The 18,435-nt window shown below is 34.8% G+C and overlaps 2 protein-coding genes across 4 annotated transcripts in view; both read left to right on the top strand.

Annotated features, from left to right (window-relative positions):
• Positions 1-7,689, top strand: part of LOC107753172 (adhesion G-protein coupled receptor D1-like) — a 45,316-nt gene extending 37,627 nt beyond the window's left edge. Inside the window, exons 16-25 of the mRNA XM_016569298.1 lie at positions 680-783; positions 1,008-1,119; positions 2,277-2,430; positions 4,764-4,830; positions 4,934-5,000; positions 5,090-5,181; positions 5,256-5,382; positions 5,626-5,667; positions 5,934-6,026; positions 6,940-7,689. Coding sequence (XP_016424784.1) covers positions 680-783; positions 1,008-1,119; positions 2,277-2,430; positions 4,764-4,830; positions 4,934-5,000; positions 5,090-5,181; positions 5,256-5,382; positions 5,626-5,667; positions 5,934-6,026; positions 6,940-7,035 — 954 coding nt within the window. The 3' untranslated portion in view covers positions 7,036-7,689. The remainder of the gene's footprint in view (positions 1-679; positions 784-1,007; positions 1,120-2,276; positions 2,431-4,763; positions 4,831-4,933; positions 5,001-5,089; positions 5,182-5,255; positions 5,383-5,625; positions 5,668-5,933; positions 6,027-6,939) is intronic.
• A 4,705-nt stretch (positions 7,690-12,394) lies between these two features.
• Positions 12,395-18,435, top strand: part of LOC107753128 (serine/threonine-protein kinase ULK1-like) — a 24,528-nt gene continuing 18,487 nt past the window's right edge. For all 3 annotated transcript variants that reach the window (XM_016569254.1, XM_016569253.1, XM_016569252.1), the window contains exons 1-5: positions 12,395-12,800; positions 12,920-13,012; positions 13,319-13,360; positions 17,252-17,284; positions 17,559-17,595. In XM_016569254.1, the coding sequence (XP_016424740.1) occupies positions 12,711-12,800; positions 12,920-13,012; positions 13,319-13,360; positions 17,252-17,284; positions 17,559-17,595 (295 nt within the window). In that variant the 5' untranslated portion in view covers positions 12,395-12,710. The remainder of the gene's footprint in view (positions 12,801-12,919; positions 13,013-13,318; positions 13,361-17,251; positions 17,285-17,558; positions 17,596-18,435) is intronic.

Here is an 18,435-nt window from a genome sequence, read left to right as displayed (position 1 = left end):
TGCTGCTCGAGAAACATTTCTATATATATATTTCTATAATAGTTGTGCTGATAATTTTTTTTTTATATATAAAAACTGCAATACATTCTTTGATGAATAGAAAGTTCAATACGACAGCATTTGAAATAGAAATCTTTTGTAACATTGTAAATGTATTTACTATCACTTTTGATCAATTTAATGCATAATAAATATATTATTACTGACCCAAATCTTTTGAACAGTATCATATAACAGGCTCTAGAAAAGAGAAATATTGAGGATTAATGTGCAGAGAGACTGATTGTAGAGATATTTTTATACATAAAGCAAGCCTGGGGCTGTTACTGTTGTCTACCATGTCTGTGAATAGTTAGTGCTCTCTATATATATAAAAAACAACTTGTTCAAAGAAATGATTTAATTGATTGTCAGACTCGTGCAGGTTTGTCCTGATGAAATGATCTTGAAATTGTCAAGTCATTTAATATTATGCAAACATCAATCCCAGTACAGCTGGTCATCGCTAACCTTTGACTTTACAATCAGTGGATTGTTGCTGTGGTATTCAGTGTTTCTTATTTGTAGTAACATCTGGGGGTTTCAACACATTTAACCCTCTTCAGTGCTGTAAACTAAACCAACTTCAGCCATTTTCATCATCTCATTGCCTGTGCTGTCATGTTTGTCTCCACCTCAGCTCTCAAAGGCCCACCATGTGGCGCTGTCCACCATTAGCTACATCGGCTGCTCTATCTCTATTTTCTGTCTGGCAATTACACTGGTCACCTTTGCTGTCCTGTCGTAAGTATCCCACAATGCTCTGAGAACATGCATGATTTTAATCTACTATTTAAATATGGTCAAAAAAGTTTTATTCACATGGCTAAACTTCTCATTTCCATTTATTAAATATAATAACTTGCAATTTCAATTAATTAAACACTAAAAGCGTTTAATGTTTCTGCACCATTACTATTACAAATGTATATGTTTTTTTTTGTTGGTGTTTTTTTCTGTCCATACAGGTCTGTTAGCACCATCCGTAATCAGCGTTACCATATTCATGCAAACTTGGCATTTGCAATCTTAGTCGCTCAAATCCTTCTGCTCATCAGTTTCCGCTTCAATCCCGGCACGGTGAGTCCATCTAACATTCATCTTAAATCAGTGATTCTCAGCCGTTTTGACTCGAAGGCCCTCTGTTGTCCAACACAATAACAGAAAACATAATAAGACCTGTATGTTCTTCAACTACAAATAATAGTTATATAGGGAAAATAAAAAGAAATTTGATTTCATGTTTTTGTTTTTTTTTAGAATTTGCATTTAGATTATTTTAATATATTAATAATAATTTCTTAATTTATATACTTTTAAGTCATCCCTGTTATATTATTAAGTCCAGTATTATTTTAGTATTTTTTATATACTATTAGATTTTTATTAATAATTTGAATTGGCTTTTATTTATTTTTTATACTCTCAATTTTCATTTTCATTTAAGTTACATTTTTAGTCAGTTTTGTTATGTGCATTTGACTGTTAATCAGATGTTACTAATCAGGTTTAATTTAGTTTTATTTGAGTTTTAGTTCAGTTGTAGTTTTTATTTATTTTATTTCTTGTTAGTAATTTTAGTGCTTCGACTTGTTGCATACTTATATTTATATTTATTTTATTTCAGCTTTATTTTAATTAACAAAAATGTTTTAGTTCAAAAATAATAATTAACAAAAACTGTTTTAGTTTTAGTTAATGATAATAACCCTGATTAAGTCATCCTTGTTAAGAGCCACTGTAGAGCCCAGTTCTGCATTAAAAACAGCAGTGAAAAAAATGTATTAACTAAAATTCAAATGAGAGCATCCACACAAATATTGTTGGAAGATGCTTGCTTATGAAATGTTCGTATTAAATCAACATTACAATATGTGATTGTGTTTGTTGTCTATGGTGATTATCGTATCGTCATCAGTATCAGAAACAGCATGTTGTCATTACATAAAGAAATCTAATAAGGTGGAAAGAGCCAATGACTCCACTCATTTCCTAACATGCCTCCGGCATTACGGACAGATTCATTTGATACTTCGTTAATTTGATTGTGCTTCCTCTGTCTGAGGACTTGGCTGAAATCTTGCTATGGTAATGTCAGTGTTGAGATCACTGAGCTCAACCACTCTGTCGCCCATATGTTAATTTTAACAACATGTGTTACATTAGCTAAGATTCACAAAGTAGATCAGTTTTCAGAGCAGTGCATTTTGTCTATACGCTTGTCCTCTCTCTCCCAGCTCCCGTGTAAGATCATGGCTGTATTGCTGCATTTCTTCTTCCTGTGTGCGTTCGCCTGGATGCTGGTGGAAGGGTTGCATCTCTACAGCATGGTGGTCAAAGTGTTTGGGTCAGAGGGCAGCAAGCACTTTTATTACTATGCAATCGGATGGGGTGAGTACAACATCTTGCAGACTGGTTCTGAGCGCTAGGTGTGGAGAATGCAGCAGACCACCACAATCTGGCATACTTTATTGGCATTCTGTAGCATCACTGTGATTCAGACACCAGAATCAGCTTTTTATATACAACGCATTTGAATCTATGCCCAGTTTTAACACTCTTCTCAATCATTTGACCATCGTTTGATGAATAACTAAAATGTACACAATTGTCTCTTTCAAAAGATATTTTATTTACCAACTGCTTTGTGTAAATAGTATTAATGCACTAGACATGTACTGATGAGTTTTATGAATAAGCTGTATGCATAATAATAAGAATTGACATATAAAGGAAGAGCTTGAGCTGAAAAGACAATCTTATTCACTAACTGTGCGTATGCACGAATTTGTGAAATTTGCACACAAACATTTTCATAAACAAATCATGATTCACTGATAACTTTTATATTAAATTATTCCACATTTAGGAAAAAATTTACAAATAACTGGAGCTACACGTACACAAAAATCACATACTCTGGTTGGCCTTATAATCGGAAAGCCCTTATATTGAGATTGTTTGGGTGTGTTTTATGCAAATTTCTCTTTTGAAATACTCCAAACTCATAGTTATTAGAACAAGGTTATAAACAAATTCATGTGCTTACTCGTTTTACGTGGACATTTTTTGGTTGGAAAAGATTTTTGAATGAGATAAGGTTATTTTTGAATAAGATGCAGGTTTTTGCACTGAAATATCACAGATACCTGAAAAACATCAGGTCAGTTTCATTTGCCTTAAACGACCCAATTCAGCGTAATGCGCAAACCCAAGAGAGTCAGATTAGGTTGTCCCACAGCAGGCATTAGTGCTGAGAGAGATCAGCCTCCTCCCTCAGCCGTCACTGATGTGGCAGTGTTGTAGAAAAGGGGAGGAAAAGAAGACATTTGTTCATTACAGTCTGTCTGAGATGTCAGTAGATTAAAAGACATTAAATCTTAGCAGAGTCTTTAGTGGGTCAACACTAATGATGCCGTCAGTGTTATTAATTGACCTGATCTCAAATGTGCATATGTGATAATAGACATGTGCTCTTTCACTCTATTGGGAACAGTTTATAATCAGCCTTTTGTTTTTAGTTTTCACATAAAATTACATTGCAAGAAGGAGGCCTTGAAATAAATCAATATACACTTTTATTAGAACATGCAAAGTTGGCATCATGAAAACTGAAGGTGTTTTCCATTATTACATATGATAAAGTGTTGAATAAATAGACATGTTTATTTGTATCCATAGTGACACGGGTGATAGGCTCAGTGTGTATGAAGAAAACAGGCTTTGTTAGACTTAAGTCATTACTTCAGACTGAAGTCTACTCCCTTTCTAAAAGCCTTTGGCACAGCCAGACTGCTCTTTATTTATGGTGGCATGAAACAACCGGCTACAGTCCAAAAGTTCTTATTTTAGTTCCTACGACATAATCTGAAAACTTCTACGCTAGGTTTTACAACAAGGTATTTTTAGCTCCAATAACGTTCCAGGTTTTTTCCCACAAACATTTGTCTTTTAGCACGTCATTCACATATAACAAAAACATATGGTGAGAGGGAGAGAGGGATTTGACAACACTACTAAGCTATAAACTCTTTGTACTATACAGTATATAGTATATATTGTGAATTATTACAATTTAAAATAGCTGTTTTCTATTTGAATATATTTTTAAATGTAATTTATTCTTGTGATGGCAAAGCTGAATTTTCAGCATCATTACTCCAGTCTTCAGTGTCACATGATCCTTCAGAAATCATTCTAATATGCTGATTTGGTGCTTAGTAAACATTTCTTATCATTATCAATGTTGAAAACAGTGCAGTTTTTTTTTTTTAAATAGAAATCTTTTGTAACAAAGTAAAATCCTGTCACTTTTGATCAATTTAATTATTCGTCCTTGCTGAATAATAGTATTCATTTATTTATTTATTTTCAAATTTCAAGTTGTATAAATAAAAAATGTGAAATAGTATATTTAAAAATTTACATTAACATTATTTAATAAATTATAAACCATATGTGATATTTATTAGTGTGTGTATTTGTATATTTGAGTTTCTCACTATTTTTTAACCAAATTTAGCTTTTTGCAAATCATTAAAATGATCCTGCAGTGTGACAGATGAGTTATTAAAATTTTGTGAAATAGTCTGTGTATAATAATTATACATAAATTAGAAAAAAAAAGTAGTATTTTTCAATTAAGTATATCAGGGCACTGCTATCACTGCATGAAATTGTTACTTCTGAAATCTCTCTCTAAAACTGTTCACGTCTTTACTCAGGATGTCCTTTTGTCATATGTGTGGTGTCTATGACCTCGTCACTAAACAGCTATGGAGAGGATGGCAAGTAAGTTACCATGACAACACCATGGGTCATGACATGGTAAACAGATGTCCAGTTTGAAGAGAAAAGGTGATTTGTCCCTCTTGTTTTGTCTTTCCTGTATTAGTTGCTGGCTGTCTCTGAAGAATGGGGCGATTTGGGCTTTTGTAGCCCCTGCTCTGTTTGTAATAATGGTAAGCAGCTGTTAATGAGGTGTGTTAAATGCACTACATTAGGTGAGCATGAAAGGAACACTTGTAATGTTGTAATCTCTGCCTTCCAGGTGAACATTGGCATTTTGATAGCTGTGACACGGATCATATCCAGGATCAGCGCTGAGAACTATAAGGTTCACGGAGACGCCAACTCTGTTAAGTGAGTTACTATCATGATTGTAATATCGGCCATAATGCGTTTGCTTTTTTTCATACGCGTGTTTGTCTTTCTAGGCTTACGACTAAAGCAGTGGCGGTACTCTTGCCCATCCTGGGCATATCGTGGATCTTTGGGGTTCTGGCTGTGAACGACCACTCCCTGCTTTTCCAGTACATGTTTGCAGTGTTTAACTCACTACAGGTCAGGCATCACTAGTGTGTCACACAACAGTTTCACCAGCAGTCTGATTGATTTTCACACGGTTTACAGCCTCCAAAGTCAATAGCGCCTTCGCCAAACAATGACAGCTTTAAAAAAAATATGGGACATAATTTTTGAAATGACTTTGGACCTGGACTGACTTGTAAGAACTTTTGCAGATGTGAATTGGAGCGCTTTCACAACATTTAGTGTTATCTGTTGTTTTTCTTTTATTCCTCAAAGGGGTTCTTCATATTCCTGTTTCACTGTCTGTTAAACTCTGAGGTAAGAGTGTGTTTGTGCAGCTGTGTCAGAAGTCTGTGCTGTATGTCAGGGGAAAATGTCTGACGTAGCCGCAGTAAACAGTACACTGGTGTAAATAATAAGAGTTAAAGTGTGATCGCCATCTAGTGATGTTAAATTGATACTGCATTACGTGCATGCACTTATAGAGAGACACTTTCAAACTATTACGATCTCCTTAAAACCAAAGCAAATGTGTCAATCATGATGTTTGTTAACAGATTTCATGTCTTGTTACTGCTCTACAGGTGAGGGCTGCTTTCAAACACAAAACTAAAGTGTGGACTTTAACCAGCAGCTCAATCCGCAACATCAACGTCAAACCTTTCAACTCAGACATAGTGAGTAATTCCAGTTCTTTTGATTTTTACATTCGTATTGCTCATGACCAGTGAATTTAAACACACACTTGTGAAAATGAATGTCCTGAATGTTTTTTAAGAATTACATAAAATGGACACTTAATTGCACGTTATGCACAATTAAATAAAACACATAATAGCTTAATTATAACTATTTAAGTTTGGATAGTGCACTTTCACGTCTATGTTCAAAAATGGGGGTGACGCTTAAGGGGTTCAATTTATATTAAATCCAGTTGAACTTAAGACTGTATTTTTGACTCACTGAAGTAGAACTCGAGTTCATCTTTTTTTTTATAATTACTTCTGTTGTATTTGAAATGTCGATAAAGTGTACTGCCAAATGTACTGACAAGCATTTATGGTAAACTAAAATATACTTTAAAGTCATTCCTAATAAAACTTGTATCGTGTATTTAAATATATTTGTAATTGCACATTTGTAATAATGAAGTTGCAATTTAGAACATTTAAAAACTAACTTTAATTATAATATCAAATAACACACTACAGTACACTATAATCAAGTACTTTACAAGTGCTTTAGTATGTTAGTCAGCTACTTTTTAAAGCGTGACGAAAGATTATGAGTAATACGAGTACTTTAAAGTAAAACCTTTCATTTTACATTATTACACAGTACACTTTTGTACTTAAGAAGTAAAAGTGTACTTAAGTGTGTTAAGAAATATTCATGAAAGTATACTCTAAGTACACTTAAGTGGCCTTTTTCATCATTATTATATTAACTGCAAGTAAAGTATTTTAAAAATGTATTTTTATTTAATTTTTTTTTAAGATTTGAAGTACACTACAAGTTACAGTTAAGCACACTTCTTTTTCACCGGGGTTTTGGAACCCAAGCCTGTATTAATCTGGTTTTCTTTCACAGATGAACGGCCACAAGGGCGGTGTGACTCCCACAAAGATGAACACATGGGACAAAAGCACCAACTCAGCCAACCGCATAGATTTATCAGCGGTATAATGGCTTCTGGTCCAAAGAGAGCAAGAGGACAGCAGCATAGCATTTCTTGTAGAACATGTGCCTTTCTATATCACATTTTATATGGACTCCAAATGGTGAAATGGCTACAAACACTTGCGGCTAATTGTAGAATAGTTAACTCACAACACAGAGCTCTCTGATATCATTTCCTCCTGCTGATGGTGATCTCTCTAATACAAACATAGGATGAAGACACACGGCCCATTGTTGGGATGACTTTTTGATCGTTTGCTAATAATGTGGTCTTCTAAGGAATCTGAATTCAAGAAAACACACTAACTCTCACAGACAGGAGACTCTCCTGAGATGCAGTACCCGTGCTGTAACTGTTTGCTTGCTTTGATATTTTGAATAACACACTAGACCTGTGCTACATTTGGACCACTGTTTAGCCGTCCTTTAAACAGAGGAATCATCAAGTACAAGTCTGGAGTGTCTCAACTTTAATAAGAACGCTCTTTGCAACCGGCCTGAGTGAAGTAGCAGCTTCTATTCATTTTTGTCCATCTGCCCATCTACTATGGCTTTAAATTAGACCTGGAAGAGAAGTACAATACTGGCGAAAATCTCTGGAGTTCTTCCTCATTATTGTGATGGTTTTCTCTTTTTTAATGTAGTATTGTAAATGGCACTTGTTTTTAACCAAATTATTGGTTAATTTTTATTTTTTATTTTTTTACAAGAGGTCAATGAAATATTGATGGTCAATCTCAGAAGGTCATTTATAATGTTGCACAACTTTATAATATATATATATATATATATATATGAATGTTACTTTTTAAAAGGGATGCGGATGAGATATAGATAAATAATGTTTTTGGTGATTAACAAATGACTTAATAAATTATGTTAATAAATACTAATATTAATTATTAAAATAACATGATATGAAACAAACACATTCAATTTTTATACTATAATAAATATGGCTTTGTTATGTCATTTAAATATTTTTGATGCTGTTGAGAAGGTCAAGACCTCTGAAGTGGGTCAGGCCTACAGACATTTGATGTATTTCATGCTAGATTAATTTCATATTAGATAATAGCTTATTTAATCATTCCTAGAACAATAAACATGGGTCTTGTGTCTCTTTAAAATAGTACCTGAACACCTAATTATACCCTATTCATGCACAGTGCCAAATAGTTTTCATAATGTCATGATATGTATTAGTATGCGTCATTTCGTAAAGGTAAACACTTTTGTGATGTACATAGCACAGAACTGATGCTAAATGCCTTAACGCCAGTGTGGGGGACACACAGCCACAGTGTCTGTAATTGTGCCGTCGTAGACATATTTATTGGTACCTAAACAAATCAGTGTAGTATTAATGTGTGACCATTTATATCTTTAAATTATTGCCGTCGTCATGCTCCAACAAGACTTTGATACTGCTTGAAAGATCTTATACAGTATCGCAACACTGTTGTTATCAACATTATAGCTTAATCAGCTACTGTTTGTAGTTTATGAGTGAATGTCTTAGTGTTCATGCTCTCTGCCAAGAACAAACTACAGAAGGTACTTTATATTAGTACCAAAAGTTCAAGAGAGTTGCTCCCAAATGAACATTTAAAGGCCAAGTGCACTTCTTGTCCGATTGTTATTTAATATTTGAAACTGTTTATGCAGTGTCTTTCAATCAAGGTACATTCACTATATTTATGTGTCTTTAACCCATTCATGTGATGTTTTTTTCTTATGAAAATGCTGACGTTATTATCAGCAGGAACATGGAGCGATAGTTCACCATAGAAGATTTGACTTATATATTTTTAGATTACACATGCTTCGGAAGTATTAAATAGCTCAGTATGATCTCAGAACACACACACAAATGGCCATAGCAGTGTTCTGAGATTATGCTGTAAAATATAAAGTGCCTTAGTTCTGCAAATTCCAGTAAAGAGTGTTGTTCTTAAGTATATAATTGTGAGAAATCTTTCTGTGACGTTTTTGATTGATTCTCTTTTCTTGATTTATTCTGTTCTAATGCAAATGAATTTTTCACAGTCCTCTTTTATGCTAAATAAAAACTTTTAAGTCTAAAAACTGTATTGTGATATGACATACATGAGTTGTACATATTTGTACGTCATATATTCCCACGTATCTTTTTTATAAGAGTGTCATTTATAAGAGATCCGGTTATTAAGACTTTTTCTGTGTTTAATTCTAAGGATAAATCTGCAGAATTGATTTAATAGAAGCAAAATATTTACAAACTGCAGAAATCTATTGCCACAGATTCACTCACTGTTCATTTCAAACATCATTTTCATGATGTGAATCCCTAACAAACCCTCCCTATAATGCGGACTGCTTATTCACCAACAGGACAGGGATATGTGATGGATATTGATGAGGTTATTAAATGTGTTTTCTGTGTTTATGTTGAAAGGGACCCTCTTTGTGAGTCCTTCATTAGGGTTTACTGTGAAGAAGGATTTATATGGACAGTGAGGCATTAAAAACCATACCCATGCTGAATGTCTTCACATGTAAAATAAAAACTGACGACGTTTTCATTGTCTTTGCCATCCATTATATTTTTAATGAAAGTCATTATGCAATATGCCCTGTACAGGTCTGTTTTGAATAAAGTTCTCTTTAGACATTGTTTATTGCTGCATTTTTAAGTTTTACCATTTTGTCTTAAAAATATTAACTTTTCCTTCTGATTAAGCTTTGTGAGAATTCAACAATACAAATTCAGCTATAATACAAGTAAGCTGTTCAGATAGACACGATTTCCAGGGATTTTAGATTTAAAGTGTTTTGTCACAGGAATTCTTTCGGTTTTATGTCTAACAACCTCTGTCAGCTGAGGAGGAGGATGGTGGACGTGTGTGATTGTGATTTAACCCCATGTAGCCTACATTATATCATTAAAACATTTGGGATGAAGTATTATTATTACAATTTACATCACCTATATTTTACATTTTACATTGTGACGGCAAAGCTGAATTTTCAACAACATTACTCCAGTCTTCAGTGTCACATGATCCTTCAGAAATCATTCTAATATTCTGATTTGGTGGTCAAGAAACTTCTTATTTTATCAATGTGCAGCTTAATATTTACAAAACTTACTGACCCCAAACATCTAATAGGCCTACGTGTTACAACACCCAGAACTCAACATGGTAAGTGAAGAAAGAAACAGACCGCAGGCATGAATGAAAAACAAACAGACAGGCTGGACTGAACATTAGTCTCATTACTTTTTACTACTTTTTGTTTGTTTGTTGCCAAGACAGCACTGGAGAGAATGACGCTTGTTCTGCAGGAAGTGTCATCATGGCTCATGTCAGAGGCTAAAACCTCTTACATGCTCGATGTCTCAATGATTTGGCAGTTTACAGCGTGACCGGGAGGAGCTCGGTTGAGATACAAAAGCAGATTATGCAGATTCATTGATTCCGTTCACTGCATGACTGATGAAGCTCCCAGGCGGCTTTTTCAAATGCAGTGCTGCTTATCAGCTACACGTGTTTTATGGGCAGAAGGGGAGCAGAATATGAATAATCATCCACCAGTGTGTCATATATCATTAGATTTGGGGTGGAGGTGTTTATATGGCAAACGTTCAGTTTAATATTATGAATGATAGGCTATAATAACCCATGCAGAGTGCTCACATAATGCTCTTATTCATACAAGACTAGGGTGATGCAAACCGTTTGTGACGTCCAAAAGAGAAGACAATGACCAGGACTCCTTAATGTGATTTACTGAAAAACAGCATGGAAAACGGTTCCTGATCCTGAAGTGGATCATTTGGGAATGCCGCCTCTTTTTAATGAACTCCTTATGGACTAAATTTTCTGTTACATGGATGGGGAAACGATCCCATCAGTCTAATTCCTTTCAATTAAAACAAAAAGGCAAAAAAAAAAATAATTTAAAACTAAATTTCTATCAAGTCATATAGGCTATCTCACAAATCTAAGGATTGTCTGGACTGTCATTTAAATAGGCTTTAGCAACAACACCGATGTCTTAATAATACATCATTTTATCTTAATAATACATCTGATAGATCATACAACTTTTTAGTGGCTACGTGTACGTCTATCAAGTTCATGTACAAGCTCTGGCTTTGCCTATTTAATTATTTTTACATCGCATTTTGGTGTACGAGTGTAATACTGCAATTTTGTCACAAGAGGGCAATGTTGTCATCTCTAAACAGTCTAAAACTACGCCATGAAAAGAGGAAACTGCTTCACAGGCAGTTACGCTTGTTATGTTATGATTTAGTTATTTGGTATAACTTAAGGGCAGCTTGATAATGTTAGATTAATATAATCTTCTGACTTTATCTTACTTTGTGGTGTTAATGTGTAACTTTCTAAATGGCAGACAGACAATATAATTTTACATAATAGCCGTATGGGCAGGTTATGTAACATTTGATTACGATGTACAAACACACATCCATAAATAAATACATACATACATAATTTGGGGTTTGTTTGTGGATTTGAATAGAAAACAATAGGTTAATTATTCGTTAACTTATGAACTAATCTGTAATTTATTATTTATGTTGATGGTGTTAATGTACATCATGATATATTAATAATAATGAATACTTGCTGTTAGATTTGTATTACTGATATTATTGTTGAAAACAGTTTTTGCTTCTTAATGTTTTTGAGAAAATTGTCATACCCAAGTTTTGAATGGCTGTGTAAGTACGATTTTTAAAAAGAGATAAAAGAGCGTGATACTTTTATTCAACAATATAAAGTGACAGTTGTTTAAACTAAGCGTATCTGTTCATCAAAGAATCTTGAGGAGAAAAGGTATCACGGTTTCTACCAAAATATTAAGCAGCAAAAGCTGTTTTCAATGTTAGTAAAAATAAGAAATGTTTCTTGAGCAGCAAATCAGAATATTAGAACGATTTCTGAAGGATCATGTGACTAAAGACTGGAGTAATGATGCAAAAAATTCAGCTTTGTCATCACAGGAATAAATTACATTCTTAAAATATCTTAAAATATAAAATAATAATTTAAAATTTTAATAATATTTTACAATATTGCTGTTTTTACTGTATTTTTTATTAAACATGTAACCTTGGTGAGCACAAGATACTTTTTTTTTTTCAACAACAACAACAACAAATCATAATTATTCTCAACTTTTGACCAGTAGTGTATATTTGTCCACATACAACGTTGAAAAGTGGTCAACAGCAGCAGTTCACGAGGGTTCACGTTTTGCACCGGCTCCTTGGCATACGCATGCCATGCGCACATCAAGCCACTAGAGCACGGACAGAGCAGTAGTGCGCATGCGTGTAATGCACACGCACGGTTCAAGCTTTGTTTGGAAAGTGACGACCAAAACAGTGCAGTAAACGAGTCTGAACCCGATGCGTCACGGCCGACTCTGTTTCTGACAGTTTCACAATCTAATTTAGTATATTTTGTACAAAAGTGTTTTAACATAGTACGATCAAGATGACAGTGACTTTGTTTTTATCAACAAGTAGGTAGCGAATACCGATCATGACCGAAGTGTCAGCTTGTTTGGGTGCAAAGCAGCAGCGGATGCGGGTCGCACACACGGATCCCTCACACCCTGATCTCACCTGTGGCTTTACGGAGCAGTTTTAATCTCTATACGCGATGGAAAGCGTTGGAAAATACGAATTCAGCAGGAAGGACTTGATAGGACACGGCGCTTTTGCTGTGGTATTCAAAGGAAGACATAAACAGGTAACGCTATGATGAGCATTTCGTAATGCTGATGCCTGTTGAGCTGTATACTGTGGCTCGACATGCGAATAATTACTCGACACGAATGCCATAACGCAAATCGATGTCTTCATTCACAGAAACATGATTTTGAAGTGGCGGTGAAATGCATTAACAAGAAAAACCTCGCCAAATCACAGTCGCTACTAGGAAAAGAAATCAGGATATTAAAGGTGAGTTTCCTAGTTACACTCTGGGTGCGTCTGTGTGCGCACAGGTTTGCTTGCTATACATGTTATTTGTTTAATTTTATTTATTTATTAATTAAATATCTTCCGAAAAATAGTAAACATTGCGAAATCCGACTTGCGAGGTCATTTGAGCGGTTCTCGCTATCTGAAAGGCTTCTTTGTGCCAAAACAACGATTAGCTATTGATATAAACAGCGTAAAGGGTTTAGCAAATATCATCACCTCCTTATAGAAGCAATTGCATTTATGACTTCTGCTCGCTAATGTAGTGAATGTGTGTTTTCGCAGGAGCTGAAACATGAGAACATTGTCAGCTTACTAGACTTTCAGGTATGTACCTACTAATTGTATGCTATAACTCGGACGAATTTAAGTTAGTTGTTCGCGGTATATGTGTAAGCCAACTGTGTTATTTTTAAGTGGTTTCTATTCTATTAAAACATAGAGCTTTTTCCATGTTACCAAAGATATTTATAGCTGGAATATGGCATGGCTCAGTGTTGATATTATGGGTGCAGTTCCCGTCATCTGATTGGTTAAATGTTAAGCCCCGCCCCTGACGTCACGCTCTGTGGGCTATTTATCAGCATTTTTAGCCATGGTGAATAGATGTAGTCTATATATGACTCACCATGAGTAATAATTCCATGTTGCATCTCTGTGATTTCAAGCTGGACTCCTTGAGAGGCACAGAAAATTGATCACCTCAAATGTCTCTTGTGGCTAAAGTACTAAAAGTAAACAGGCAAGAAACAATGGCAGCCATGACAGATGTCTGTTGAAGTAAACACCTGACACCTGTGCATGTATTAGCCAGAACCTGGCAGGCAGCCCAGGACTCCCTTTTAACTGCCTGTCTCTATCATTTGCATACAGAACAGACTTGTCTGATGTAGGATACCCTTATCAATGTATCTTAATGAATAGAGGACAGGACTCCGGGCATTCAGGCTGATCTGATGACAGGTGGTTGTCTCAAGTGTGGAGATATTAAGAAACACAACACAGTGTTACAGCTTCGAACCTGCGGTATTGTGCCTTTGAGCAAGTATAACAGGTTTACTTCAGATTGTTTGTACTGTTCAAAATACCAGAAGACAAGATAAAAGAATAATGAATTTTAATCTACTCACATTAAATAACTAATTCTTTTATATTATTACAGTTTGTCCACATTTACAATTTTTCGTCGTCTTCTTCTTATAATTATGTAATTTTGTATATGTATAATAATTTATAATTGTTAATTAAATTAAATGATCATTTAAATATATAAATGAAAGAAGAAAAAAATCTAAATAAAATACTTACGACAAAATATTTTATTTGTTTACCTGTATGTCATTGATCGACAAAAGAGGAGTGAACATATGAATGTGTTGTTAAATTATTGAAATATTAACTTAAAATCTCAGGGGGTGCTTTAAGTAAATATATTATAGGTCAAAGGGGTTCGGCTGACGCAAAAGTTTGGAAATCTCAGATCTAAATTAAGGTACAATTAAAGTAAATTGTTAATGAAATGAATCCTTTTTTTTAAATGTATATTTAGTGTAACAGCATTACTCTACTACACAAGGCATCTAGTCCCAGTTGCTCTTTTAAATTGTAACTTTTGACTGAATTGCAGCTGAATGAACCACACTGCATAGTTAGTCAAACCTCTCACCACATTATCCTTAGAGAATGACCTGACAGTGAATGCACACTAATAATTCGTGCTCACTCCATCATGCTTCAATCACTGTTAGAACCGACACAGGTGCATTTGATACTATACAAGCCTGCAGTTACAGGACTACCCCCTTTAACTGGCTCCAGGATCAGTCTAATTTACATCTGGCCAGCACTTACAGTATTTGACATGAGTTTGTCCACCAGGGTTGATCCGCTGCTCATCAGACAGCTGCCAAGCAGTGGGTTCACCTGACAGAACAATGTGCACAGGTGGCTGGCTGCTGTCCTGCATGAAAGCTGAACAATAGCACAAGAAATGACACTTATGCTTAGTGAAACCCATCCTACACTCATGGAAACCTTTAACTTTGTTCGTTAAGCTTTATGTTGTTGTAGTCTTTTGTTGTTGCGAAAGTCCTTTGTCTTGTATGCTAATGAGTCATAATGTTTTGACAGTCGTCTCCAGGGCCTTGTAAATATGTCTAGAGAAGATAATTTAAGTGTATTTTGCCCTGTGTGGGGTCTATAGCCTTGGGCAGGGCTTTACTTAGTTTACTTTGCATTACTGCTGATGGCCTGGTTTCATTTCTCACGGGTTCAGCAACACACACACACACACACACACACACAAACAGGAAGCTTAACATTAAGCCTTTATCCACAATAATTGTGTCACACTTATAAAATTAGCTGTTACACAACTTTGCAGTCATACAGGGCTGTTACCTTTTATGAACCAAGTTTTTTTTTTTGCTCATGTAATATGCTATTTAAACACACATGCTCACTAATGCATGCTGCTCCCAGCAGTCTGTCATGCCGCCTGGCTGCTGATCTGTATGTCAGTCACCTGTGGGTAATGTCTAGAGAAGATAATTTAAGTGTATTTTGCCCTGTGTGGGGTCTATAGCCTTGGGCAGGGCTTTACTTAGTTTACTTTGCATTACTGCTGATGGCCTGGTTTCATTTCTCACGGGTTCAGCAACACACACACACACACACACACACACAAACAGGAAGCTTAACATTAAGCCTTTATCCACAATAATTGTGTCACACTTATAAAATTAGCTGTTACACAACTTTGCAGTCATACAGGGCTGTTACCTTTTATGAACCAAGTTTTTTTTTTTTGCTCATGTAATATGCTATTTAAACACACATGCTCACTAATGCATGCTGCTCCCAGCAGTCTGTCATGCCGCCTGGCTGCTGATCTGTATGTCAGTCACCTGTGGGTAATGACACCTGCTTCTGTCCTGACTGCGGTAACACGCAGAGCCTGCATGGACATCGGCCAAATGGGACTTTTGTTGCACAACAAGTGGGCCATGTAAATGCCTCATTCAAACTGGTCACCATGGCACTTGGTCTGTGTGCGGACATATTGATCCGCTCCATTAAACCTTTCAGGAGCAGAATTTGTTCAGTATAATTCATGGACATGAAGGGGTAACAAACCACCTGGAATCCGCATTGGGTTTGATTATGCAGGCTAGAAGTCAAAGGGCATTTTGAAATGGTTTCTCCTTGTGACTACTGCACTTTAAGAGTCTGTCAAGCAAAAAGCATTTTTTTGCACTGTGTGCATTTATTTTGTGCACTGATTAGCATAAAAGCATAATATCTTTAGTAGTCTAGACAGAAGCATCTTTAAAACTTGCTTGATATATGGACAGTTGTTTGAAATGCTGCCAAATATATATTATTATTAAATGAACACAGTAGGACATCCACACAATTCATTAATAATAATAATAATAATAATAATAATAATAATAATAGTGATAAGAATTATTAATTATTATATGAATTAAATTATTTGTAATAGTTTTTGAATAAGTATAATATTAGTAATATTTTTATTGTTATTACTTAATACTCATTTTTAATTCATATTATCATATTTATTTTTTTAAAGGTTAATGTAATTAATTTATAGAATTTTTATAAATAATTAATTTATAATTAGTAATAGTAGTAGTAGCAGTAATAATAATAATAATTTGATTATTATATTTTTTGACTTTACATACAGCAGCATATGAATTAAGCAGTCTTATTTTTTAGCTTTGAACACAAAAAAAAACCTACAGCTCTGTTATTTCCTCCTGTGCATTACATTTTCCCTGCCCTACACACCCATCAAAGTTTTCACAAAATAGAAAAATAAATCTTGAAAATTAATAATAATAATAATATAAATAAATACCTCTAACACAAAATTAGAAATTTCTGCACCTGAAAGAGTGCATAAAATATAACCTGTCGTGAAATGCAAGCACATATTGTGATTTGTATTGCATGTGAGCTCACACTATGATAACAGACTATTCATAGAAAGCTTAGGTAATTGTAGGCTTTGTATGATGAGTCAATGTGACTCAGGCATCTGTTGAGAGTCCAGCCCGAGGTCTGTCCTGATCTAGACAGTGAAGAATCCGTGCCATGGCTGTCAGATGGCATGTTGCTGGGTGTTTCTTTCATATAATCAATTGTAAATGTTTAATGGTGTGTCTCATGTCTCTGTGTCTCTGTCTGCAGGAGATATTGGGATGTGTCTATCTTGTCATGGAGGTGAGTCCAGATGGCATGCTGCACCTCTCACACACCCACTGTAAACCTCAAAATAGACTTGGTGTTAAGTAGAGAGAGAGAAACAATCAAAGGTCAAATTTCACCTCCCCTTGCAGGATGTCTTTTATGCTAAGCTTAATTCACACTTCTCTGTTATTATTGTCAGCATAAAGCCATTTGAAGCCCTGGTGTTATTGTGATTACTCTTTCTTTTGATGAGAGTTTGCTTTGTGTTGACTGTGCACTTACAGTGTTTGTCTGTCTCCTCTTACAGTACTGCAATGGAGGAGACCTAGCCGAGTATTTACACTGTAAGTACACTAGCCTCATTTCAGCATGTCATCTGTACTTCACCATTATATGTGCCACTGATTATTACAAATTAGGCAGTTGTTATTACAGATTAGTAAATGGATAACTGTACAAGTGAGGTGTCTAATTTCTCCATGTTATTATACCTGCTTGGTCTATTTCTGTAGACATATTTTAGCACAGTTTTATGTAGAATCTTGGAGCAACAAAGAGACTTCATAACACAACAAAGATTTGAACCTGTATACAGTTGTAGACAAATTGAGATGCATCAAGAATTAAAATACTGGCCTATACTTATCATTTATTATTATTTGATGGTTGATATTAATACTGTATATTATTTTATCTACATAAATAAAAATGTAAATATTAAGAACTAAAACCTAATAAATGCTACAAGTAAATTTAGGCATCACAACATTATGATGTACATTATGAAAAATGGATATTCAATTTTAGATTTGATGAAGATTACATTTAACTGTGTTACTATTTAGTTAAAGGAGACATATTATGCCCCTTTTTACAATATGTAATATAAGTCTCTGGTGTCCCCAGAATGTGTCTGTAAAGTTTCAACTCAAAATACCCCACAGTTCATTTATAATATCGTTTTGAAAATGCCTAGTTTGAGTGGAAGCAGAAACACGCTGTTTTTCGTGCCTGTCTCTTTAAATGCAAATGAGCTGCTGTTCCCCGCCCTCTTTTCCAGAATAGAGCTGCGGCAATTACAGTTTGGACCTGCTAAAAAACATCTGTTTTGGTTCTGATTATCATGTTTATCGCGCTGAAATCATGCGTCTTCAACCATATGACTTTAAACCTCTCATATATGG

Source organism: Sinocyclocheilus rhinocerous, unplaced genomic scaffold (genome assembly GCF_001515625.1).
Source record: "Sinocyclocheilus rhinocerous isolate Xijiao unplaced genomic scaffold, SAMN03320098_v1.1 scaffold20, whole genome shotgun sequence".
Taxonomy (NCBI): domain Eukaryota; kingdom Metazoa; phylum Chordata; class Actinopteri; order Cypriniformes; family Cyprinidae; genus Sinocyclocheilus; species Sinocyclocheilus rhinocerous.
Note: the sequence above shows the minus strand (reverse complement) of the source record. Positions and strands in the feature narration are given on the sequence as shown.